Source organism: Serinus canaria, chromosome 12 (assembly GCF_022539315.1).
Source record: "Serinus canaria isolate serCan28SL12 chromosome 12, serCan2020, whole genome shotgun sequence".
In the NCBI taxonomy this organism is placed as follows: Eukaryota; Metazoa; Chordata; class Aves; order Passeriformes; family Fringillidae; genus Serinus; species Serinus canaria.
In genome coordinates, this window is record NC_066326.1 from 12,519,681 (window position 1) to 12,546,959 (window position 27,279).

The 27,279-nt window shown below is 36.5% G+C and overlaps 1 protein-coding gene across 1 annotated transcript in view; it reads left to right on the forward strand.

Moving 5' to 3' along the window:
• The window catches only part of ERC2 (ELKS/RAB6-interacting/CAST family member 2), a 275,802-nt gene that overhangs the window by 100,685 nt on the left and 147,838 nt on the right, over window positions 1-27,279 (forward strand). The window contains 1 exon segment of the mRNA XM_050979490.1: window positions 11,067-11,234. Coding sequence (XP_050835447.1) covers window positions 11,067-11,234 — 168 coding nt within the window.

Below are 27,279 nucleotides of genomic sequence, written 5' to 3' on the forward strand. Positions count from 1 at the left end.
CATTGTCCTGTTTCTTGAAATGTATCTTTGTTTTCTCATTCTTTTGAGGAGATTGAAAAAAGGAGCAGAATTTCACCCATGTGCAGAATTATCCATGTCTGGGAAAAAGATTACTTTCAGAATGCTTTCCAGGAAAAGAAAAACAGATGAGGAATAGTACTTTATTTATTTATTTACTTTTAGAATTTTCTTAAAGGGCAGATTTATAAGGCTCCATGTTAATGTCAGCTGTCAGAGATTGGGGAATGAATTTTCATACTCAGGTTTCATTCCTTTGACTAGTAAATCTGATTTCATACAGCCTCTCCTTCTGTGTTAAATTATTTATACCCTGATTTTTTTAGCAGTAATATTTGTTTATACATGAATATGCATGTATATATATATGTACACATATATGTACTATTTATATATAGACTAAAAAGAATAAAATGTATCTACTATATACACAAAAAAGAATGTTAAGAATGATTAAATAGTAATTTTTTAAAAATGATTTTTTCTTCCATTTTTTCTGTAGCACGTTAGGAAAATAATTTTCAGCACTGTTTGTATCTTTATACTTAAGGATAACTTTTGTTGAAAGAGTTGAAATCCCAGAAGATTCGATCCTAGAAGTATTTCAAAGACACACTTTCAAGTCCAGAAACTTTCAACAGAAGTCTTTTGAACATAATCAATTGAAAAAGCAGGAATTCTGGTGGTATTTTTGGAACAAAATCCAAAGTTTGCAACTTCATTGGTAACATAGGATTTAGAACTGAATTTTACCACTCCATTCCCAGACGGGATAGCAAGCTTGAACAAATTGTAAAAATACGTTTATGTCTAAAGCAAAAACATATTCTGATTATTCCCCTTTGGATTTGCTATAAAAGATTATTTCTCTGGTGTAAAAAAAAAAAAACCCTTTTCAGTTTTAAAGAACCACTGTGCATCCATTTTGGTCATGAATTTGGCTAAATTAGGCTAAAGCAGTATCTTTTTTGGATAACACTACTAATCTTTAAACAACAAATACACATAATGCCTAATTTAGCTGAATCCTAGGAGGGCTTTCCATGCTGTACCATGTTCAGGTGGGACATGCTTCAGTCCAAGAGTGGTAGAAGTGGTGAAATATTGGCTAACAGAGGAGCAGTGGAGATAGCAGGGAGAGGAAAGACCAGGTTGGCAAAAATATTGGTGACATCTCAAGACCTGATACTGCAATGAGGTTTATTTCATATTGCCATTGCTCAGCTTGCCAGAATTTGGAGGCACCCACCTGAGATTGGGGTCCCTGAATTCTGGTGAGAAAAATGGGTGAGTTAGGGTAGTACAAAATGCAGGACTATGCCCCTCTGGAAAAAAAACCCAGAAGGTTTTAGTAGAGAGGTTTAGGTAAAAGTAATAAAAGTGTGTTAGAGGATTGCTGTTGGTCACCAATGAAATGTGGCTGTAGAAAATCTGATACTAAAATGTATCAGGAGAGAGATTTGTTACAGAAATTGGGGAATATTTTTATGTACTCTCTGAGATCTCATCTGAAATGCAGTCATCCAGCTTCAAGAAAGATGAATTCCAAATAGATAGCAGAGAGGAAGAGGAAGGTTAGGGGGATGATCAGGAAAATAAAATAAGCCTTTTTAGCATCATAGGAAGGTTGAATCTAGCATTGCATTGTGGTTTCATTTGCAGGAATCATTGCAGCCAATTCATTTTGCTTATCACTGTTGTGAGCTGGTGACATTCTTCTTTCAGCTATGATATATTGGCTAAGGAATAGTAAAAAAAACTTGTTCAAGGATGAACAAGTTTTTAAACAACTTGGATTGTTTACAGAGGTAATCTGACTGGACTCTAAAATACTTAAAAAAAAAATCTTATTTTTTACCAAGGTAGAATTGTCAGTTTATGCTCAGCATCTTCTGGCTTAAATGTTATATGACAATTTGCTGTTATTTAGATGTCATACTCTGGTGTTTCAACAATTTGAGTTTGTTTTGTGCCCAAAAAATATGTAGAGGTTTCTTTCTCCTTTCCCTTTGAAAAATGGAATCTGTGTCTCTTTTCATTAGAATTTTTTTCATGCTTTTCTCACATTCGTTTTTTTGAGGAAACAAAAGGAAGGAAAGGTTTCATTCTGAAAGAAATTATTTGAAATGTCCATTTTAATTTTTTTTTTTTCTCAGCTGAACTTTTGCTTTGAGCTTTTGAACATGGGAAACTTTTTACAGGCTACCTGAGCAGGAGTACACTGCACTTTGTAGGGGCATTGATGAGATTTTTTTGCATAATCTTTATAATAATACCAACAGAAGTTGGTCTGCTCTGTAGATGCTGCACATCATATTGCAGGTTTCTTCCCAACCTGCTATTATAAATTATAATGGTAGTTCTTCGTTGTTTATCAGAAATCTTGAAAATGGAACTATGGATGTTTCCTTGGGAATTTTTGGAAGAGATCTTGCTCCTGAAGGTCTTTCCAGAAATTGCTCAAGTTTCCTGTTGTCCTGACTCTCCACTCCATCAAACTATTTACTTTTTTGTGCCTTTGTGGCATGGTGCTCCTCTGACTTCTTGCATAAAATCACTTTTCAAGTGTCTTAACAAAATGTTGTTTTCATGCAGCTTGAGTTCCCTCACTTCCCCACTGATTGTTTCTGTTTCTTTATTATTATATAAAATAATAATTTTATTTTTCCAGCATATTTTTCCTTTTAGCAGGTAATACATTGAATCAACTAGATTAAAAAAGCTTCTGCAGGACTTAGAAGGTCTTGGAAATCAGTTGAGAGAGCTGTGGGTGGAAGACCTTGCTGTGAAGAGTCAGACTTGGCCTGTGTTCAGCTCAGTGGAGGACACTTTATTCATTTAGTCCCCATATCTTGGCTCTCACTCTTGGTTCTTGGAGATTGCATGGCTCCTTCTCTGAAAGTGGTTTTTGGGAGTTATTTCACTGCTGATTCTTTTCCTGAAAGCATCCCTTACGTATCTGACAGTCTAAGACCATTTCTGTGATAGGGATTGTTTTCATATCTGACTTCACATGGCTTGTTTAGTGTCAAGGCTGTGAGGAAAGCAGCACTTATCAGTTTTGCTTTATCTTTCTCATGCAAATGCTATTCTGTCCTAAGGAGAACTTAGTCCCATATGGAATATAATTGTGGTAAACTAGTAAACCTATAGCTTTCAGATGAATAATAAATAAATGCAAGATCAGATCTTGTCATGTCTCTGACTTTCTGCTAGATGATCTGGCAGACTGGATTCAGTAAAAATATTTGGCAAGGTAATCTCTGTTAGAAAGTTAGGCAGCCTGCAACTGAAACTTGTCTGATTTAATTCTTGCATAACTTTTTATTTTTAATTTACCATTTAACCTCTATTGATATCACTGTATTTATGAAAAGAATGAAAATGTTCTTTTTATTTCCTTAGTTCCAATTTCACGCACTGTTTTGCAGTATTATTTGGGTCTCATTGCTTGCCTTAAACTGTTCAAACATTTAAAATATGAGGTGAAGGTCTATCATTCCTGTGATTATTGAAGTTCTTTAGAGTAAAATGCCTTCTCCAGTTCTACCTAAAATACCTAAAAAATGTTACTGCAAAGGTGAGATAAGTGAGGAGTTACCAGTTTGGAATCTGAAACAGTCCTTTCAGTCTTTTGACAGAAGCCTCTCATGATCTAAGTAGCCTTTCCTTGTCTGGAATTCTTATCACAAGCCAGCACAATCTCTGGAAACTAGTTTGGAGTTCTGTCTCTAGCATAAAGAAGGAAATATTTTTTGCAGTGTCTAGGATGGCCAGAACAGTTGCACGTATGTTTCAGCAGGAGCACAGTCTGCTTTTTAGTTGAGTTGCTTTGTGTTAAAAAAATATCAAGCCTTGCCATTTTAATAAATATATTAATAGATGTGATACATTATTTCACAGAGCAATTACTTAAAGGGCTCAGAATATCCCTGGACTTCATCCTGCTCACATATGCAGGGGAAATAAGCAAGAGGGCTGCCTTGCCTTGCCTTGCCTTGCCTTGCATGGCTCAAAAGCCAGAGCCAGTGAGAAGGTTCTGAGTTCTAGAAGGGCCCAGAGGACTGAAGGTTTGGCTTGAGGATACGTCATGAAGGGAAGCAGATCTGTAACACTTCCTGGTACTCAAGGTCCTTATCAAACCAGCTGATGTTTTCTGTTGTCCAGGAGATTATGGAGCCCTGGCCTCTTGAGAGAGAGAGAGGAGTTTCAGCTGTTGTATTTGGAAAATTTTAGAGGTAAATTTTTAATTGGAGGGATTACAAGTACTTGAAGCTTATCCCCTCTTGTGAAAAATTCAGCAGTTTTCAAAGAAAAGGCTGTAACCTGGTTTCTGGAAGAATGTTAGCAGGAGACGTACAGGAGTCAAAATGCCGTATTTCATGGAGAAAATGCTGTGTTGTATTTAAAATAAGCAGTATATGTTTAGTGTATTATTTAAACCTTCCCTCTGTTTGCCATATTCTTATGAATAAATGAAAACAATGCTCAAGCTGTGTTTTGTTAGTCTGTAAGCTGGCTTTAGATCCTGGAAGATAAGTCTGTAGTCTGTAGAGCAGATTCCAGCTGGACCTGCTGCTGTAGGAATGGCTGATATTCCAAAAGGTGACACAGCCAGGTGCTCCAGTTTCAGAACAGGGTGAGTCATGAGATGATCCTCTGTGAGATGTGTCACTCAAAAGAAGGGAAATGGAGAGAGAGGCTGGGGACACAGCTCATCCCTAGAAGCCATAGCACAGCCTCTAGCTCAGCTGGAGAGAGGTTTTACCTACAGGCACCTCCTTTATTCTGAGTAGGTTACAAACATAAATGTGCTTTTTGACATTCACACATTCATTGCTGGGTCAACTATTTTTAATTACTGAATCCTACTAGAAAAAAAAATAAACAGAAAACCAGTTCGTGTAAAAACTCTATTTTTACCATATTTCAAATTAATGGATATTTACCGATGATTCTTTCATGGAATTCTACACATTTTTTTCAGGAAGCAGTTAAACACATTGGCTTGTCTTTAAAAAAGAGCACCATGGCTTTCTAATTCACTTTCTATTAATCTGTTACAGTACAATAAAATTTGAATGTTACTGAAGACAGGAATTTCAAAAGTTAAAAGCTTCCAAGATTGGTAGTTTTTTAAATTGATTTTAAGTATTTTGAATTTATAACTATCATTATGTTGCTAAATAACATTGAATCTGGAATGACTGACTTCCTTTTGTAGTAATTCAAAAGTATTATAATAACTATAGTTTTATAGTGAGCATAAAAATCAGTGAGGTAAATTCAATGAGGTAAGGTTAGTGCTGGAAGTTTTATTAACAAAAACTGTAAGTATTAGCACATGAGTTACAGTTCCCATGTGTTTTCCAAAATTTGCTGGAACTGAACTAAGTATTAAATTCTGAACTTTGGACTAGTTGCTTTAAAGCACTTAATTTTAGTGGTAAGAATAAGCAGGACATAAATTAGAGTAAACCAGCTGGTAGGCAGTTGGCTGTATTGATAAGGTGCACAGGTCAGAATTCCTTGTGGCATATGATATTCCACAAGGACAAGCTTCCTACTGCCTGAAGGAACCATTAATGTGTTGTTTACAATCTCTGGTTCAGCTGAAACCTTTCCTGGTGTAGTTTGACCCATCAGTTTACCAAATTTCTCTTTTAAAGAGCAGCATCATCTGGACTGGTGGATAAGAAGAATGATTAGTAGAGCTGCCAAAGCTGTTGAGGATGGAGACTGGGAAGTTTATGAAAATGTTGGTGTTATCTTCAAGGATTGAGTAAAGTGATTTTGAGGTGTTCCAGCACTGGGTGCTTCTCCTGCCCTTGTACTGAAGGAGCTTGTGACAGGGACTCTGTCCGGGAAATGGCAGGAGTTTGTTCTCCTGATGGGAGCAGCCAATACAGGTCTGTGTTTGCAAAACACCCCCTGTTGCTCACTGTCTGTTTTCCTGGACTACAAAGTACTCACCTGCTTTAAACACCTCCCCTTGGGTCAGTTCTTAAATACTGAAGTAGTAGAAATAAAACAGTAAACTAGATTGTGCTTTAAAGAATATAAAGCCTATAAACTATCAGCTGAATTAAAATGTGAGCTAGAGCAACTTAGAGCAGTAGAGGGGTGAGAATGGTGTTTGAGCTAATGCCCAAAAGTGGAATTTTCTTCTGTGAAATGAAAAAGCTAGCAAGCTCACTAGAGTTTCAATTTGGAACAGACTGTAAAGGATATTAACTGTACAAAATTCAGGTGTCTGCAGCTTCAAAATGTTCTGCCTTTTCTGCCTTGAATTTTACATACATCAGATGTTTTTGACAGAAATGAATGTATGGCTTGCCAGGTACAGCTGTTGCTTTGAAAAAGATAATCTTTATCACACCAGACTAAAAAATGAGGGACTTATATAATGAGGAGGTAGTTTATATTATCTTTTCTTATTTTAGAATAGGTTTTTTTTGGCTTTTTTTAATGGCTCTGGAGGGTACAATTGGGACACATGATATCCTTTCTATACTTGAAGTTCAGTTCTTATATTTGCAAAAGGACCCATTTGAGAGTATGCTGTCTGTACTAATAATTCAGTAGTTCTGTATGGAAAATCAGAGTGACAGCTCTTTTATTCTTGGTTTAAATTGGTTTTCATAGTAACAGCTTAGAACTTCCCCAAGATATATGTGGGTGCATAAACACAGGCACTAAGATCTTTAATAGAAATTCGGGTTTTATTGTTAACTGAAGATTTTCCTCAAGAGATGGCTGCATAATATACTAAAAGAACAAATAATAGCCCAGAAAGTGTCTACAGGGCTGTGGAGTCTGTAGTGATGATAAGGAAGCAGGAGAATGGTGGTGCAGAGGGCGACTCTTGGGCACAGTGGTGAATATTGGCTGCAGTGTGTGCAGGAACAGGGCTGGCTCAGGAGGGGATTCACACTAGGTTGCAGTTTTTTCTCATTAACCCAGCTGTAGTACTTCAGCACACTTAGGACTTCAGCAGGACCTTCAGGTTTAGCTGAAAAAAATACAGTCAAACATTTGCTTTAAATGTATCTATTTATGATGGTACAGTAAATAATTCTTCACAGTGAAACACAGAAGTGCTGCTTCATGTTTTACTTTCCCATGGAGCTCCTTAGCACTAAACCACTTCCATAAATGATATATGTAATATGGCATCTAAGTTAAACAGTTAACAGTAAGGAACTTCAAGGAGTAGACATCCCTACTGAAGCTGGTCATGAGTGGCGGGTGATGACATGAAGATTAATAAAGTTTGACTTTGAATTTGGCAATTTTTGCCACTTACATGAACTCTTTTTTTTCCAAAAGTATAACCCAATTCTAAAGCTTTTACAGTGTGTTGTATATTTCCAGAGCAAGTGACAGCGTTTATTGTATTAAATAGTAGAAATAAGTAGCTGCTGAGGAAAAAGAAGTTAGACAAAATTAAAATGTAATTTACTTGGAGAGAGGTCTTTGAAATACTTAATGTGTTAGCTATCAGTTCTGGTTTTGCTTTATTTTTCTTGAAAATATGGTGTTCTTCAGACTGCCAAGTTTTACTAGTAAATATACTGCAAGAGCTTGGAAAAAATAAGTGAAGTACTCTTAAAATTAGATAGTGTTGAGTGAAAAGCCAAAGAGAGAGGTTTTGTGTACAAGAAATCCTTATCCTTTCAAATATAAATATATATATATCTGTTGCTGTAAAATGACCTGAATTTAATTTCCTTTCAAGTCATATTTAAAATGCTTTAGATGGAAAAGGGGTAGTAACAAAATGGCAGACATTCCTCATGGTATCCTGGCATGCTCCACCTAGAGTATTTCATTGTTGTGTTATTTTTGGGAGATGTGATTTCACAGTACCATTTTCAGGGAAGAGACAATTTCTTACATTGGCAAATTCACCCTGGCCAAAAATGAAGTAGTATATTTTGCTTCTGGTTGTCCACAATATGAGGACCTGATTTAACAGCATTTTGGTTTTCTGCCATCGGAAGGTTCTTATGTGACTTATGAGATGATGTCATACATGCTTGGTGCTGAACAGATAGTGAAAGGTCGCCTGTAGTTCAGGCTGAGGTAGTTTTGTTTGCTATTGTGAGAAATGTAAAAGTCTTGGTTCATGATTATTAGAGGCAGAAAGACAACTTTAGGGAAGGAGAAGATGACTGACATAACTGATGTTCTCCTAAACCTCCACTTGGCATTCCTGTGAATAGAAAATCAATCTGCACACCCAAGACCATACACAGTATGAATTGTCTATTCCCGCTCCCAGGCTGGCACTGGTCAGAGTTCTGCCTCTGACCAGGAGGAGCCTCCACTTTCAGAATGGCTCCTTGCTGTGAATGGTAGTTTGGGGATGCTGTACTTGTTCCATCAAAATACTTCATTGTACAGGTGGACTTTTGAATTAAAGTTCTCTGCTGTATTAGCCTCAAGATGAGAAGATGTAAGAAACTAGATATGTATCAGGCAGATTTTTTCCTGCCACCCAAGGCTGTCGTGGGCATACTGTGCTCTTTCCTTCCCAACTCTAGCACTGTCCTTGTGTGAATTGGGGTTGAAAGGATTGAGACTCTTTGGCTGTTTCTCAGTGCAATTGAAGCTACACTTTGGTTATGCTTTAAAGACTGTATCTGAAGCTGAAGCAGGATTTGAGTCTGAGGAGCTGGAGTGGGCAGGAGCTCTGCTGCTGTTTCCCACACAGGTTGTCACTGGGCATTCAGAGCCATTTGCTCATCCTCTCCACCTTCCTTGTGCTCCTAAGTTTTATTGCCTAAAATCCCCCCCATTCCTCAGTTGAATCTAGAGAACCATGCTGACAAGGTGTGTGAGAAGAAATTTGTGAAGAAGAGTGAGAAATGTCTCCTTGGCCCTTGGAGTGGGGACTGGATGGAGAGAGCAGAAAAGATTATTGTCTGAGACACTGCAGGGTTCAGCCAAGCAGGACAAGCTGCATCAGATCCGTGGAAGCTGCTGTGTTTTCCCAGTGCTCCAAGGTCCTGAGGAGCTCCTCAGCTGCAGCTGGAAGGGCCAGCAGAGATTTCTGTGATTTGACCTCAGGGATTGCTTTCAGCCGTGAAGCAAAGAAGTGATTAAGTATAAAGAAGATGTGGTAATGAGATTCAGATGAGGTCTTTTATGTTTATAAAACGAGGTCTGAAAGCTTGCTGCTACTATTATTTCTTATTTTCTTATTGAAAAAGTCATCTTTGAATCTCTTACTGCATGCTGCTTACAAACTGAGAGATCCTGTTACTGTAATATTGTAAAAAAGTCTTAAAAATTAAATAAATCTAGTGGAATATAAATCTTTTTTCCAGTGTATAAAAAGGCAATGAGCCATTTTAAAAGCAGGAAGAACATGCATTTTGAGATCCAATAGATCATCTAAATTGGTCCCAAACCAAGTTTTAAAGTGGCATTGAAAATACTTTTCCTTTGAATAAATTTAGTGTTACAAAACTCAGAATATACATAAATATAGATTTGATGATTGTTTTGCACTTTGATAGTATTCTGATTAACTAGAGAACAAATTGCTTAATAGAGGAGACCCCTTCTGACATTCCATCTGCAGAACTAAAAAATGCTGAGCCCCCATTTATGTCCTTTCAGTTTCTTCCATCTAGCTTTTTATTATGAATTAACCTTATGCATTTCTTGGAAATACAAACTTTAAACTCTTGTTCTTTATTTTCTAAAATTTGTCTGTTTGAAATTTGGATTAGTGAATCTAATATTTCTCACTTGCCTGACTGCCTGCAGTTGTCTTGTAGATGGAGAATTATTCTAAATTGCCACATCATACATTTTCAATCCAAACCAGCCAAAGAAAGGCTGTGAGTCCACCTAATGTGAACACCTCATGGTTCAGAGGTGCAGAAAAAGCCTCTGTTCAAGGAAACCTGTCTCTGTAGCAATAAATGATTGCACTCCCTTTATCTTAGTTCTCTACTTTCCATCATGTTTATTAGCACTGACTGAATTTTGTGGGTATGCATTTTCTTGTATTACTCTATTTGCAAATCAGCTTTCAATAATATGAAACTCACAGTGAAACAAAGTCTTGATTTTCAAAAACTTCATATGTGATGAAATCTGTTCTTTTCTCCCAAATATTCCCCACCCCCCAGTATTTTATGCTAAGAGCTGCTCAGCAATTCATTTGTAGCTGCTTTTCTGAACCAGAATATGTAAACAGTGGAAGTGTTGCTGAAGGCACCAATACACAGCCAGTATGATTCTTGTAGTAATGACGGTTAAAGCCAAACATATTCCCTTTCTTTAATGAATTGAGATCTCTGCTGTTTTATTACTGTTTGAATTGCATTAAGAGAATAACAAATTTGCATGCTTGAATATTCGCACACCAAAAAATGAGAAAATCAAGGGTTCTTACACATTCTGGGCTGGTGGAATTTCTTTTTGTTGTAGATACATGGTTTGTGGTAATTGGGAGTGGGGCTGGCCCAGCCTCATCCCCAATGGGCTACAGCTGTGAGCAGCAGGTGAGCAGCATTGAAGGTAACGAGCCATGGAGTGCCCAGGGGCACTGACCAACCACCAAAGGGAGCAGAGGGCACACAGGTGCAATGCATCAACAGGAGGGGATAAAAGGTTGGGCTGTTGAGCAATAAAGAGCTGCAGATGCTTGGAAGCTTCTTTGGTGTTGGTTGTGCCTCTACCATCTTCCTGACACTTTCAGGTTTTGTTTTTTCTTCTTTTTAGTATTTAGAAAAAACCCACCAGTGATCTATGCAGAGCATTTTGCTTAGGAAAATCCTTGAATATCCCTTATTTTGTTTGATGGGGATTTGTGATTACTGCAGAGAAGTAGTCAGACCCGTTTGGTAAGAGACTTTTGAAATAAACACTGGAGAAAAGTGTAACAAGTAAAACAATGTCTTAGAGTTCAGTTTGGAAAATTGCATTGAAGAGAAATAAAACATTTCTTTAATGTGTATAAAAGAGTATTAGGAAAAAATATGCTATTGATCTGTACTGAACTCTAAATATGTTTGATTTACTTACTGTAGGTTGATGCCTTGCGATTACGGTTAGAAGAAAAAGAAACCTTTCTGAATAAAAAAACAAAACAACTTCAAGACCTCACAGAAGAGAAGGGAACCCTTGCTGGAGAAATTCGAGATATGAAAGACATGTTGGAAGTAAAAGAACGAAAAATTAACGTCCTTCAGAAAAAGGTAAGATCACTGATGAAAGGATATGTTGTACAACTTTTGAGGCACATTTAAAGGAAATACTCCTGTTTCTTAGTGTATTGCTTTTATCTGTGGGTACATTTTTTATAGGATTATATCATGTATATTGTATCAGAAAAATATTGGATGCTGCAGTTGTCATAAAATTTGGGGCACAGGCAGATTGGTCTTGTGTTATTTCAGAAGTGTGTTGGACTATGCATACTACTAATTCCTAGCCTATAACAAATTTGTTATTGCAGTGTTTTTGAACAGGCCCCTTTCAAGGGTTTTCAGAGAGTGTAGTAATGGATGCTGTGCTTTAAGAAAAAGATTGTCCAATATACCTGTTTTCTTTCTTGTTTTGACAATATGCCTTTCCCATTGCAAGCATAACTAAGAATAAATGTTGATAGAAAAGTATTTAATCTATCCTAATTACAGTAATTTCATCCTTTATTTTAATCTAATTATAACTTTATCTTTTCCTCCTTTCTGGATTGCATGTGACTTTTGCTTTCCTCCAGTTTTTGTTCATCATCTGAACTTTTGGTCATATCTTCCAGTATTGATTTCACTTTGGGATGGCAGCCAGACATGTCTGTGTTGAGCATTTAAAACTTGTTTTCCTTGTGCACATACATGTGGAGAATTCAGGGAGTGGAGAGCAGGATGGGCCATTTCAGTGACGCTCAGGAGGTGGAACAATGCCTGGGCCTCACAGTGGATTGCCCTATGTTTACCCTTCCTTGTCCAGGACTGCTCCAGTTCTGCTCACTCTCCTGAAAGCCCTTCTGAAATGAAGGAAGTGCTTCTAGGTTTTTTTTTGCAGGTTCTGTCTGGGCATCAAATTCTTCTGACTGTAATATTTTAATGCTTGCCTCATTTTCTTCTTTCTACTCAGAACCAAGTTTTATACCCTTGTATTTTTGTTTACTTTTGATACGAGACTTGTGAATAACCAGTTGTGTTCCTGCCTTCAGTTGTTGATGCAAGATAGATGGCTACATCTCTCTCCACTCAGCCTGAAGTACCTCACTCAGCCTAAAATAACATTTGTTTTAATGGTTGTATTCAAGTAACTGAAGAAGGAAGAATTTGTGTATAGTGCCCAAAAATATTTCTGTCAGTAATAACCTGAAAGTGAGTAGGAAGAATATATAACTTGGAAATAAGCGATTTCTAACCTGTATTTCTTTTCTTATATGTATTATCTGCTGAATGGAAAAAAAAAATTACAAAGGAGATAAAACCAAACCCTGAGAAACTCCCTTTGGAAAGTGGAGCAGTTCCTTCTCTTTTCTGGATAGCTGTCACACTGGGAGGGAAGGACAGGTTCTATTGAGCTCTCCCTACCAAAGGTGGGGAGGAATCAAACCCATGGGAAGCCATAGAAATGAATGCAAGGTTACAAGATGCAGAAAAATTGATGGGCTAGATAAAGATCTGACGGTGCATTGTCCTTCTGTGCAGATATTTGGGTGTAATTTTTGACCAAATTGAAAAACTGCTGCACTGTTCAGTACAATTTGCAGGCTTAAGGGGGGCCCAGCACTGGAGCAGCATGTGTTTAGAGGATTTGGATCAAGGTAGATTGGCATGGAGTAATAATAAACTTGTGTCAATGTCAGAGGTGCAATATTACTTAATATTTCTTTCTTTTAGAACCTTTGGCACCACTGTTCCATTTCAGTGCCAGTAAAGTTGGGTATGCTGTTTTAATAGCCTTGTTTAACCTGGCAAAGCTAGTCTTACACCTCATATCTGTCAGTTTAGCATGCAGAGGGGCAGACCTCAGAAATCTTTATGTATTTCTTACCAGAGTGTTCCAGTTCTATGAATGTGGCCGAGTTGTAGGCTGGAGGGCAGAAGTGCTGAGCTGGATGACGTCCCTCTGCTCCCAAATTTCACCTTTGGTACAGTAGGTAGAAGTGGAGTGTTTTGTCCTCTAGGAATCTACAGATACTTAAAAACTCCAGTTATGTACTCTGAAGTAGGAGTCTCAGTGATGAAAACAGTAGCTGTTGAGACAAGAGCAGTGTACAGGATGTAGACCTGGATCATATTAGGACAACAGCTTGTGGAAATTCTTTTGTGGGGACTATCATAAAAGAACTCCAGCTGAAGGGGGCTAATATAATACTCTGCCTCAACTCGCTACATAACTTTTCATGTAAAATGTTACAGTTTCCATCTTTAATAGTTTAATCTTTGTGATTGATGAAGTGCTACATGACTAAGGGCCTTAACCTACCAGCTAATTAGCATTTGTAGGAAATGTCATAAAGTCTTAGTTCTCATGTAATAATTGCAATCTGTATCTGGAGTGGCTGGACTATGCACTTGAGGTGATATTGCTCAGTTTGTGTTAAATTGTGTTGCACAATTAATTGGATGCATAGCAGTTGGCTGTCTTCTAAAGGAGAGGAAATGTACAAGTGGTCAGGTTAGGAGTGATTAGTGTAAACAAAGGAGTCCTACTCTTGGGCTGAGAAATTTGCACCAGTATTATTGCTTGATGCAGGCTACAAGTAGAACAAGCAAGCACGTTGCTGATAGAAGATGCCTTTGGAATTTTTTTTCCATGGTTTAATCAGCTGGGAGCATGTTTTCATATTCCCAGGAAGGGGTCAGGGCATGACAAAGGACATGTTTTATTGACTGTGTCAAATTCTATCAGAGCACTGTAAATAGGCTGTTATGTGAGCTGGTGTTTTGCAATCACAAATCAGAGATCTATTGTATTTCTGGAGTCAGATGATAAATTCTGCATGAGTTGTTCTGCAAAATAGAGCAATGTTCTGACCATAGAATTGGGTGTTGAAAAAAATAAAATTCGGAAGTCTTTCTGGTATAGCATAAAAATTTTGATGTTACAAAACTGCTATGGTGACCAACTTTTGTGTTATTTAAGAATCGAATCTTTAATCATATATGTCCATTTTAAGAGTACAGTGTTCAGTGTACTGGATATTAGAAAATTGTACTTTGTTGGCTACAAATGCTTATAGCTTTGCCAAATCATGGTATGCTTTTCAGAACAGTCTGAAAGTGAAATTGAAATAAGTGTAGTCAGTTGTTCATCCAGGGTGGTGGTGTTACTGATCCAAGTACATTATCAGAAAAATGTGTCCTCAAGGATTCTGCACAATCAAATGCAACTTAGGGGCTGTTGGGTAACCACAAATCCCCCTTAAGCCTAACCCGAACAACTGTTGGGATGCTCTCAACCTGTGCACAGAGCCACTGAGAACAATGTCATTAAGACCAGAAGCAGGGATCATTTTCACTTTTCTTTGGCTTAGTTTCCCATTCTTTGTAACGCATTATGCTACTAAGATTTTACAGTTTATAAATGATCACTAGAAATATGTGACCCAATATACATTCACTTAGTGAAGCCAACCTGAATGTTCATCCAGTCTAAAACCAAAGTTATGAGTCTAGGTCTTTTTAGATTGAAATTCAGGATTGTTATAAACTTTTCCAGCCTTTGCTTGAATGGATTGTCCTTTCCAATGAATTTGGGACCCACTGAGGTTAGAAGTCCAGAATTTTGTTGTTCTCCCCTCCTCTATGCTCCATGACCTGCTTACTACTGCCTTTCTTTTGCAAGCCTGCACTTCAAAAGGAGAAGAGATGGATTCCATGCTTCTGCTTACTAGCCTTTTTGAAAATAAGCACTTACCTCTGTAGAAGAAAATCACTGAATTCCTCAAATAGAGTTTCATGAGTTACAAAATTTAAAAACTTTTATGCGATGCCAGTCTGTAAACATGGTAATTTTTGAATATCAGGTGTATTGTGAACCTCAAGTATCAAGACTCTCAAGTAAGAATAAATACTGACTGCAATTGTCTGCACTACAATAAGAAGTTATTGTAGATCAAGTTATGCTAGCTGGTTTTGAGAGGATTCCTCAGATGATGAAGAGAATGGGATTGTTGAACCCTCAGGTTGTTCATAGCATACACAAGTGCTCCCACACAGTGTGTCATCTCCAAGGTGGGACTGAGCCTAATGAGTCTCTTACATAAGGGTTTCACACTGCTGGTGTGACACCAGGGCTGCTGGCGGGGAGGAAGCTGCCCTTCAGCTCTGAAATGTCAATACTAATTAACAAAGTTATATTTAAATATGATATTAAGTTTTAGTCAAGCTGAGAAAGCAGCCAACTCACATGCTGGGAATTTTAAGCTGTGTAAAGAGTAGTATTTTCTATTTAATAGAGTTGGGGGAAATTACTTTTGAAGTGTGAAAGAGCCCAGTTATGTGTAGTGTGACTGGACAAAAGGGAAGGGGAGGTTGTCATATTTTGGAGGTTCAGTAGACCATAAAAGAATGATTTAGGGAAATTGATGGCTACCTATATATACCTGAAAAAAAGTCAGGGAAAATCAGAATTGTTGAGGAGAAAAATATTTTTCTTGGAAGAAATCAGATTTCTCTCAAAAAAAAAAAAGTAATAGAAGTCTACTAATTTGAATTAAAAACTATAAGGGAAAGTTTTATAAGTGTAATAGAATAATTTTACATGGAGGTATCCTGCTGTCATGACTCACTTAGAATTTTTAGCTGCTGACTGAGGGTGTATTCATATAATTCCCTGTTCTTGGAACTGCATCTTTGAGTGGCAGCCTAGCTATTTCCCCACTGTCTCAACATGACAGACTCAGCTGGTTTTGTACCTGGCAGAAGTTTAGCACTGAATCTTTGACAACTCATTGAAATGACACAAAATCAGATCCCCCAAGAAGCAGTGAGTGGAACAAAGTATTGCACAAGCCCAAAAGGCTTGTATGTCTTATTACATGCTGATGTTTTTCTTGGAAGCTTTCAAGGTCTATGCTCCAGGTGAGTGATTTATGGCAGGGAGGAAGGAGGTTGGGTGGCTTCTCACCTTCAGTGACTGACACAGACATTGATGGGGGGGATTCACAGGGAGAGGCACATCTCCAATCATAATTTTATGAAATGTTCCTTAGGAAAATAAATGAATCAGCTTGTTGATTACATACAGTTTTATGAGAAGACAGTATTAAATCTGAAGTGATTCAGAAATGGTACATTTTATATATGATTTCATCTGAGATTTATTTTTTATAGTCTGATTTGCAAAATATTCAGCAATATAGTGACTGAATAATTTATTAATTAGGATAAACCATCCTTGCCTAATCCTGAAATAAATAGATCCCACTGCCCTTGTTCACCTACTTGCTAGGGTAGGCAGTTAAACTTCATCTGCAGCTTTACCTAGTGTACATCCAAGTTTGTTATATCTGTGTGTGAAAAAGAAACATTTCCTACTAAGCATAAAAAGCAGGGTTATGCACTGGCAGTTGGGTTTAGCCATTTTTGTAGTATATTAAAACTCTACTCTTCTGTTGGCATAGAATCAACCACCCTAATTTACACGTTGCTAGAGCTCCTTGATGTTGGCAGTTGTATTTTCCTGGTGATATTCCATTGCTGTTCCTCTGACTGAGCACTCTGGGACTAGAGACTAATACCTCACTAAACTGGGTACTTAATCACATTTGGAGAAGCATCACCCTTCACCTTTGAGTGGAGCTGTTATTGGCTTTATGAAATCACAAAGTTCAAAGACTCAAGAGTATGCATGCAGATAAGTTTAATGGTAACAATAAATGAGAATTGTTATCTTCATACTTCTCCCTTTGTGTTATTGTTACCAGATGTGGCTGGAGCTAGTGGTGCCAATTTGGTCAGATTGCTTTGATAATTTTCTTGTTGCCAAGCAGTATGTATTTCTTGGTGGGAGAATCAGCAGTGGTATGTTTGAATATGAGTAGAATAAGTCCAACTTTAGAATGGAATCTGAATCTAATTCACTTCCTTCTAACACACCTGACCTTAATTTTTAACGCCCTGCCAGGCACAGTGCTAAAATCAAAGTGAAACAAAGAGGAGGGAGTAAAGCAATTCTTGGGAAGTAAAAAATAAAATGGCATAACATTGTGTAATCTTTCATATATGACAGAAATATTTGGCTTATTTACCATTCACTTAGGAATAAATCTGCAGTAAATTTGCTAAAGGTAATTTTGCCAGCAAGCCCCCTTACTTATCAGGGAGAAAAATCAGGCCCACTGTGTTTATTGCCTAAGAGATACCTTAATTTGACAGCAGAAATCTGCAGTAATGTCCCCAGAAAGGCACAGAGTCTTTTATTGCTCTGTGCTTGACCCCATGACAAAGTGACTGTACACCATGGGAACCTCTGTACATTCCTCTCTGTAGAGCCTTCTCCTGATCTCGAGGGAGAAGCTGCTAAAGGTCCACAGGAATTTGTCAAGTTTTCATCTTAAAGCTTTTTGACAGACAGGATAGGGAGGGTGTTAAAGCATAATTTAAATTTGAGTACCTGCCATGACCTATCCCAAATTCTTCATTCATGGTTAAGTCTGAGATATTGTAGCTGTCATGGGAACCATAAATAGTTTGATTTGAATGTTTATTTAATATGAATCCATGACTTTTGACGTTCTTTGAATGTTGGGAGGATAGTAAACAGCTGATCAAATGGGAAGAACTTCAAAGTATGTAATCAGAATATAGTAGGAGAAAACAGGAGTTTGTTAATTTGGTTGCAAAAGAAGTCACTCCTGTAAACTGTCCTTGGGAGGTTGTCTTGTTGTGTTAGAATTACAATAATTAGATTTACAGTAATTTCTTCCATGACATTTGGTGTTCATCAATTCTCATTGTTTGCTCACTCTGTTACTGATTTCTATGCACTGTCCACTTATGAAATGTAATGTAATATAATTCATCCGCTGTCTTGAGGTTTTTGGGTTGCAATACTTTCCATGAATCCTTAAAAATCCCCTCCTTGGGGGATGGGGGAGAAGATACATCCATGGACAGGCAGCTCTTTTCTGTTTCTGACTGTTCTGTAGCATTGAACTTGTAGCATCATTCATTCCAAACTGTCAGTAGTATCTGCCACCTGAATGGGAGACACTGAAAATGGAGTTGTTGTCAGACTATTGTAGCTTCATTGCTAAGTGATGCTCAAGTTTTTTGGGGAATTTTACAGTTAAAATTATGTGCATGTTCTTGAAGAGAAAGCCTGACAAAAATTGGTAATAATTCTTTTGCTTGCAGAGGTACAGAGGTAGTCAATCTGTGTAATATATTGATACAGCCTGTAATACATTGATGTATTCATCATCTCTAAAGGACTTCCAAGTCCTTGTTCTTAACTTCAAGCTCCTCACTCACCCCTCTTGTGAGGGTTTTATCCAGTGTCTGTCAAACCCCTCCATGCAGAGGGGCACATGGCTCACAGAGTGAACATGAAGCTCAGTGGGACAGAACTGCATCTGACAGCTGCTGAAACTTCTCCTTGTCCAGCAAAGAAACATAAATCAGAGGAAAAAAATGACATATTTTGGTATAGTATGTCAGTGCCGCTGACATTGCAGCAGCAGGTTACTTTCAAATGCATCTTCAGGATTTTCCTGTAATTGCAAAAGGGACAGTGAGTGTTCTTCATAGATCCTTTTATCAAAGCTTTTGCAATAAATAAAAAGAAACTGAAGGAAGCAAAATGGATAAGGATGGCTAAATTGATTAACAAATTGTAGGCATCAAAGTCCTAATGAAAACTGATTCAGAGAGAAAAGTATTTCTGTCATAGGTGTAATTTCTAAAAATTTTCCTTTTTTTTTGTGTAGTTGAAGGTATTAGAGTGAGGCGAAGTTTCACATATCAACCTGCTGGTTTTGAGGTGATGCAAGATAAAGGAAATTCAATCATTTTAGTTTTTAAAGGACATTTTTCATACCAAAAGCAAACTATCTTAAACACAAAACCATATCAGATTACAGATTACTTCCTATTCAGACATTTCCATAAAAGCATTGCTGACTTACCTTAGCTGCTATAGAGAAACTAAACTGTTCAGCAGATGTTGATTAAAGACATGCAAGTTGATGCGTTTAACATTTCAGTTTAAGTTTAGTGGTGCTTTGATAGTTTATATGTCTAAAGACTGTGCCTGGCCTGCAGTAACTAATGGTGAAACTCAATATGTGCATTGTCTTTGGTGCAGCTATAGTGAGAATATTAAATTACATCTCATAGTAACAAGAATCTGAGTTCTCTGATGAACCTTTTGAAGACTTCAACTCTTAATGGGTCTAAACCTATGTACATTGACCATATGTTAATTTAGAATGATTTAGAAAAGACATCTCTAAATCAGGGGGCAGGGATCTGTTATCCTTCTGCAAAAGTTTTTCTTTCATGTAAATGTATTCCACTGTCTCTTACATATGAATATAGATGGTTTCTGTAACCAAGGAGCTAAAGAGAAACTTTCCAATTGGAAGAATATTATTATTTCTGATTAATTGCTGCCTAACCATTTCAGCTTTGCTGTTCTGGGGTTTTTTCCTGCTTTTTACCACTGGTACTTCAGGAAACTCATATAAAATGATACCATGTGAAACTGGATTCTCCATTACGTTTTAAATGTGATTTCAACGGCCAGGGTGTTCTTATAGTAGAAATAAACATAGCTGTCTTAAATTCCTACATCCATTATTTATAGTAGTGAGGGGACAGGGCTATTATTTTTACTTTCAATGTAAGTTTTTTTATCTAAAATTAATTTCAATTTTAAGGCATTCCTCCTCCCTTTTCAACCTTTCTGCCCCTTTCTGCCTTAATTTGAGAATAAAGTAGTGTAATGCTTAATACATTTCCTCTGTTGATGATGTATTATATTATTAAGTAGAATATTTTGTAAGAAAACTGGAAAATAGAGACTATAGGAAATCTCAAAAAAATTTGTAAGAGTGTGGAAAGAGATACATAATTAAGGACTAAATAGGATTGAGCAGTTTTAAAGGACCATACTTGCAACGTTTTTCCCTTCAGGTGTGAAATATCTGTTATTTACAGATATAAGTTCTATGCAATTAATTGTTTCAAATTAGGAGCAGTATGCTTATCTGAAAGTTTCTTAATTAATGAAAGTATCCTGGGATTTCTCTGAAACAATCAAGTAAAAATCACATGATCTGTTGAGTGAATTATCTGTCTGTACTTTTGAAGTCTTTGTACCAAATATGTTTAATGTTGTCACACAGTTCTGTGTGAAAGGGATATTGTCAAAGTGTACATAAAAGGAGATATGAAATTATGGTTATAATGTAATTAATGGCCAAATCTTCTGACAGAATTAGTTGTAGCATGTTGGGATTAGGCATTTGCTGTTTTTGGAGTTGTGTGTGATCTGAGTTACGCTGTCCTTTGCCTTTGGAACAGTGTGATGATGTTTGAATGTGCATTTATTTTGCTTTTGTCTAGACTCTTATATCTTTTATAGCTTTGCATTGGAGTCAAAACTACAGGAGTTGTTTAAATGGGAAATGTATTGAGTTTCAAGTTCAAACCTTACAAAGCATGTTAAATATCTCTTTAAACTTTCCAGGAAAGGAAATAAAGGTATTCTTTTCTTTCACTCAGGCTGGTGATTTAAAGAGTAACCTTAAGCCATCAATAGAAATATACAGTGGTGTTAGTAAAAAGAAAACAGATATTTTAAAAGTATTATAGTGCACATGTGGATAAACTAAAATATGAAAAATAGGGAAGAAAAACTGGGATACTGCAAATTATGATGGAGTTTAAATTTGGTGTCAATTCCTTAACTGGATTGCTAACATCAAGTATATGGTATTTCAGTGGAGCAGTGACTTTTTAGATTTGAAATATTTTATTATAAATCATAATTCTGAATTGAATAGGAAAAAATAATACAAGAGAGAAAAAATACAAGTGAAAAAATACTTGAAGTAATAGAAAAATATTGGAGTTGGTTGAAGAGTGATCAAAAAGAATAAAAACAACTGCAGCTAAGATGAGAGGGACTTACTTGGAGTGAGAATTACTTTTCTCTCATATATAGCTTTATTCAGCATTTTCATTTAGCAAATCTTCTTTACTTTTTCAATTAGGGGGGAAAAAACCCCAACCACCTTTGAATGCAGATGAAGAAAAGGAGATGATGACTAGCACAAAAGGAAATTTGGAGTGTTAATTCCAGGAGGCTGAAGGCAATGATTAATACAGATTTGAAAAGTATTTCAAATGGGATGTGGTAGTGAGAATTGCCAATATTCTGTCTTCAGAAATAATGGGTAGTGGAGCAAAAGATAACTGCTCTCTAAATGACTTTTGTGTCATCCCACCTGAAAAACCATGTGTGATTTCAGACATCTTGTGGTCAAAAGAAGGATGGACATATCAAAGTGTCAGACAAGAAGAATGGTCAAAACCTGTCAGTTTGGGTATCTGTCTAAAGTCAGTAGAGCTTAGTTTTTTATTTTAACATTCTGAAGGTATAAATATCACAAATGGGGATAAATTATTTTGGACAGTGTAAATCTTAGAAAATGAGTAGCATGAAATCAGATTGACAAGGTCATCTATTAAGTGATTGGATAGCCTTCAAATGGGAAAGGAAATTCAATTATCATAGGTTTTTCATTGCTGGGTAACATAGGCAGTCCTGGAAAGGATCTTAGGGTATTACAGTATGTTCCACTGCCCACAAGCAGGATTTGAACGAGATTCTTACAGTGAATGAAAACATTTTTTTTCTCTAGGGATTAAGTCAGGCTTCAAGCTTTTCCACATCACAACCTGCTCAACCTTTTCACTTTGAAATGAAGCAGTTTGTAAGGTTTCTGCCTGTTATTCAGAACTCAAGGTTATGGCTCTTTTCTGTAATGGAAATCTTTTTTTCTGGATGTCTCTCTGTTTACCTATCTTAATAACTTACCTAAGATATAAAATGACTATATTACTCTTTAATAACTCTATTTATTTTAATAGCATGTTATAAAGTGAAATAATTTAAATTAAAAGTAAGGTAATATGCTTTTTAGTGTTTTTCTTGTAATACTTTGGATATCCAAACGAAATCTGCTTTCAGCTCAGACTGGTCATCTATTTCCCAGCTGATGTTGTTTTTCCTTTTCTATTACATATATTTCCCTTTATTTTTTCTGTATTGTAAAACACAGCACACACCATACACTTTTTGTTACTCCCTGTTCTTGTCCAGCATTTTGATTTCTCTGTGTTCATTGCTCTGGAAAACTTCCCCAGCTACTGTTGAACTGGCTTCTGCTCTTTCTGCAGCCTCTCATGGTGCCTATTCTTACTCTATTTCTTTTGTGGCTTTCCTTTGCAGTGCTCCCTGTTGCCTAACACTTGTCTGTACAACTCTCTTTTCTCACCATCTGTGAACTTTTATATGATAGGTGCTGTAACTTTTCAATCTGGACACAGGCCCCCAGGTCTTCCCAACTGGTACAGACATAGTAGGAATGACAAGATGCTCACTAAAAATCACATTCAACTTCAATGATCTATATCAAAAATATAAGAATGCCAAAGCATTCTTTTTTTGCTCCGTGTGAATTTACATGACAGTATAGTCAAGCAGATGTACTTCTCTCACTGGCAGATGCAGTTTTTCATGCAAAGTAGTCTTTAAAAATTTGTGTGTAAGCCAGTGCAGCCTATTATAGGGATATACACCAAATAGTACAAAACTAGCCATGAGTAGAATATCACCAGATGTTTTCAAGCAGCAGAAGGGCAGTATTTTTCATGGTTAACTTTGACTAGTAGTCAGGTGCTCTCAGTGTGCAAATTGGGCTAGACTTCAAAAAAATTTCAGTAATCAGCTTGTCACTCATAAAATATTGTGAGATGTAGGTACCCAACCAACCCAGCTTGAAAATCTGGCTCTTGTAGATACAGACAGACTTTATAAGAAGCATTAGCTTAAGAATGAATTTCTGCATCCCCTTGTCATAAAGGGGATTATGTGTTAGTTTATTTTGTATTTCTGTATTTACTATCTGGAAAATACCTATTGCATTCTAAATTACATCACAGCAAATACATATAATGAGAGGAAAAGCTTTTCAATGGATGTCTCACAAGATTGTGAGTCCTGCTTAGAAGAGTCCAAGAGTCAAGCTGTTTTGTTCAGAGAATTATTAGCCCCTGAGGAGAAGGAGACAGAGACTGAGTATTTCCAGATACACAAGTGGATATTATCAGCCCAGGCTTCTTTTGGCTAGCTTCCTGGGGAAGGTTAATTTTAGCGTTAAGTTCCAGCTCTGTCTCAGCTTGAGTCTGGCAACAGAAGCCAAGCTTTGAGTCCAGGAGCTCCTTTCTTTGTGACAGCCTTCTCCTCTCTTGGCTGGTTTGCCCACTGACCTGCTTTTATAGCCCTGTAAAAGTATCAGCTGACTTGAGGGCAGAGCTCTTCCCTAAGCAGCCCTGGGGGAGTTTTCTTCTGCTCTCTGTATGAAAACTCAGTGCACACCTCTTTTTTCTTTATGCTTGTTGATTCCTCTGAATCCTTCCTGTACCTGTACTTTGAATCCTGTATTATGGAAGGATCTGGAATCTTACAGTAAGTAAAAGTGGATGAATTATTTCCTTCAGTGACTGCACAATAAAACAAACATACGTGCTTGTTTTGGAAGAAGAATAGGAAAAGATAGTTATTGCTTTTGAGCTCCAATTTTAGTTGCATTTTCTTCTATTTATTGATGCAATAGGATGCTCTCAGTTTCTATATGTACTTGAGACAGTAGATTGATGTTTCCAATTATGGAATAAAGACAATTTTTTAAAAGTCACATATAATAGGTACTGACCAAAGAATATTACTGCATATCCCAGTAAATGACATACATTTTTCCCTACTGATCAACAGTTCATAGATTCTTTTCCTTCTTTTTATATATATTTTTCACCTCTCTCTGAAATTATTTGGTATATGTATTTTCTATTTAGGTAAAGTTCAAATCCTATTTGATTTTTCATATACTGTAATAATACTTTATGCTTGTGTACTGTGCTGTTTTCCCTGAGATTTCTCTAATGCTCAGGTGATGCATTTAACAAACTGAATCATACAGAACAAATATTGACGTGGAAAATACTTGCACATTATGTGAATAGATTTTTGAGTTCTACCACAGACTGATTTACTTTCCTTAGCATACTCTTGGAAAGTTTAATGACTGTGTAACAGCTGTTTAGAAGCTTGATATCAATGTAAATTTCATGTCTTCATTAATATAATTTTGGCATTTGCAGCTTTATGACTGTACAGTGGAGGATATGTTGGGTAGACTATCAAATGAATGGATAGTCAGAGTGAACGTATGGGACTAAACTGTTTACAGCAAGAATGTCGTCCAGATCTTAAAATATTCCTCTATTCCTCCACTGCTTACTCCTTAGGACAGAGATTTGTTGTAAGAAAATATGACAGTTTTAGTAAGATACAATAGAAAAGCAACTCTTTTTTGCTTCTATATGACAGCACCTCTTAGTGCTGTTCAGGTGGCTGAATCCCAGTGTGGTTCTGCTGTCAGTGTTAATTACTTCATCATACTTCATCAGTTTATACCTTTCCCTTCTTTTTGCTTGCTCTATTTTCTTCAATTAATTCTGTGAGAATTCCTGTCTCCACATATCACCATCTGTGTAAACTTGCTTATTTTTATCTTGTATTTTCTTGTATTTGGTTTCTACTACAGCTTTAGTGTTCAATTAGAAATCAGTTAGAATTTTAAGCCTTATTTTGCTTGAACACTGTGTAAACTAACATCCTTCTGGTCCAAAGCACTTGGTACTTCTTTAGAGGCAAATTGCATGTAAAAATCAGCACGTGAGACAAAGGAAAAAGGAAGATGATGGTTGTGCATTGAATAAAATAGACCATCATGTGGTTGATAATGTAAATGAATATATAGAATATAATAGTCTTACATATATAGAATGTAGATGTAAAAATAATGATCAGCCATAAAATTAAGTTTTCAAACCCCAGTATTAATCTGATCAGCTGTGTGATCTATACAGCAAAAATTTGAGTTAATAACTGTACACCATTTGGTAAAAAAAAAAATTTGCTAAAAATCAATAGCGCTCTCCAAAAACTATACCTCTGTATTAAGTCTACTATTACTACTCAGATAGAAATATAGTTACAGTCATGGTGATGTAATTTCATTTTTTTGGTTGTTTCATTACAAATTAAGCATGCACACATTCATAGACACCAGAAGGAGATGTTGGGATGTCTGTAGACCTCTCTTTTGCTGAGTCACTACCAAAGCTGGTTTCATGTTCTGGGACATCCTGAGACATTTCTGAAAAGGACCATATGAACCAGAACATTTACCATGAGTCTTATTAATAAAAATAAATTATGTGTAAGTAGCCATTTAGTTTTGGGTTTGAACTAATCCTGGATTTTTCTGTTTTGATTAATGGATACATTACTTTTGCCTTTTGCTATCTATGTCTATAAGGCAGAAGCTAAAGTCTGAAAATACTAAGTTTAAAGTAGTCATAGATAATGCTCATGTTAGATGAATGTTGCTTATTAAATCCCGTTTTCTTGTTTAAAGCAGATTGTAACAGTACTTGGAAAAATATTTAGTAGGATTTAATTTCTTAAAATAGAAAGATTTTTATTGTAACTAATGCAAATGATACATACAGAAGTTCTGTTTTCTCTCCTAGGTGTCAATTTTAAATTTATGTAAAACTAAACTTATGTTATTGATCTACTTCACTGGAATTGCCGTAGTCTGTGCTTCAATACGAAACAAATCTTGAAGGCTTCTGCCTATGGAAATTTACACTAGAGCAAAATGAACTTTTGGAGTAAAAAACCCTATTGTTACAAAATGCTTATTGTCTGAGCTATTTAAAACTCAAATACAGAGAAGAGACTGAAATACTTGCTGCTAAGTTTGAATATGTGGCTTTATGGTTTCATGAGGTAGGAGCAAGAAGTCTGAGATCATGACTCTCCTCCAGGTTCTTAAATTCTCTTATACTTCAATGTATATCTCTGAAGGCAAATTGTTACAGTATGGAACATTTTTTTGATTATCTAATTTTCTTGCAAGTTCCACAGTACAGTACCTTAATTTTCACAATGAAAGGAGTTTTCTTTTGAGAACTTGGGTTACTGGAGACTTTTAAAGCCTGTCTGGGGTGAGGTTTAATTTAATCCCTTGAGTATTTAATAAGCATTCCTGAGACTGTTGCCAAAAGGTGGCAAGATTAGCACTTAGGTTTATTGACAGGATGCCTCATAGGAAAGACATTTATCTGTAAGGATATTGTTTTAATAGAAGGAATAAAGTCTTGGTTAAACCTGGGGAATATACACACTTTCTGGAAAGCAGAAAGAATAGAGCACTTTCCTTTCATCCTGGCACAGGGAATAGCAGTTACAGAGGTAAGAAATAGATGTTGACAAAACTTCACAGTAACTAACTTCCAATCAGAAAAAATAAGATCTTGAGGATTAAGATGGTCTTGACAGTCCCTGCCACAAACTGAATTCAGGCATGCTCAAAAGTCATTATTTAATAATAGAATTGTATTCTTACATAAATGCTTCTACCCAAGTACATTTGTGTGTTGGAGAATGACAGAGGTTACCAGAGGGTTTGTTTCTGGATTTAAAAATCTCAGGAAGAGCTAAATCATATCTTGTGTTCCAAGATTTTAGTGTGTGAGAGCTCTCAGTCTCTTTGTCTCCTGTAATCTTCTTGAGAGAACTCTATGATTAGCTGGTCATAAAGTCTTCTCTGCATCAGTAGGTCTTGGCTAATCCTGTGCCCATCCCAAGGAGCACATACTCTGTGGTATTGATTCTACTTTAGCATACCCCAGTGTGGTCCTGTTCCCATCAAAGTATTTCTTTCAGGTTTATATAGCACAAATAGAAGAATAATTAGATTCTTTCCTCTTATTTTATCTATGGAGTATGTATTGAGCGACTTATTTTAAAGCAGTTGTGATTCAATGGAGATGTTTTTAATTTGCTGCCTGTTCTCTTTTACCTCTGAGGAAAGAATTTTGTAAATGCTGAATAATTTTAGAACATGTTTTCTTGGTTAAGGGTTGGCTCATATTTTCAATTAGTTTTAAGAGGAAGGAAATCGTGTAAATG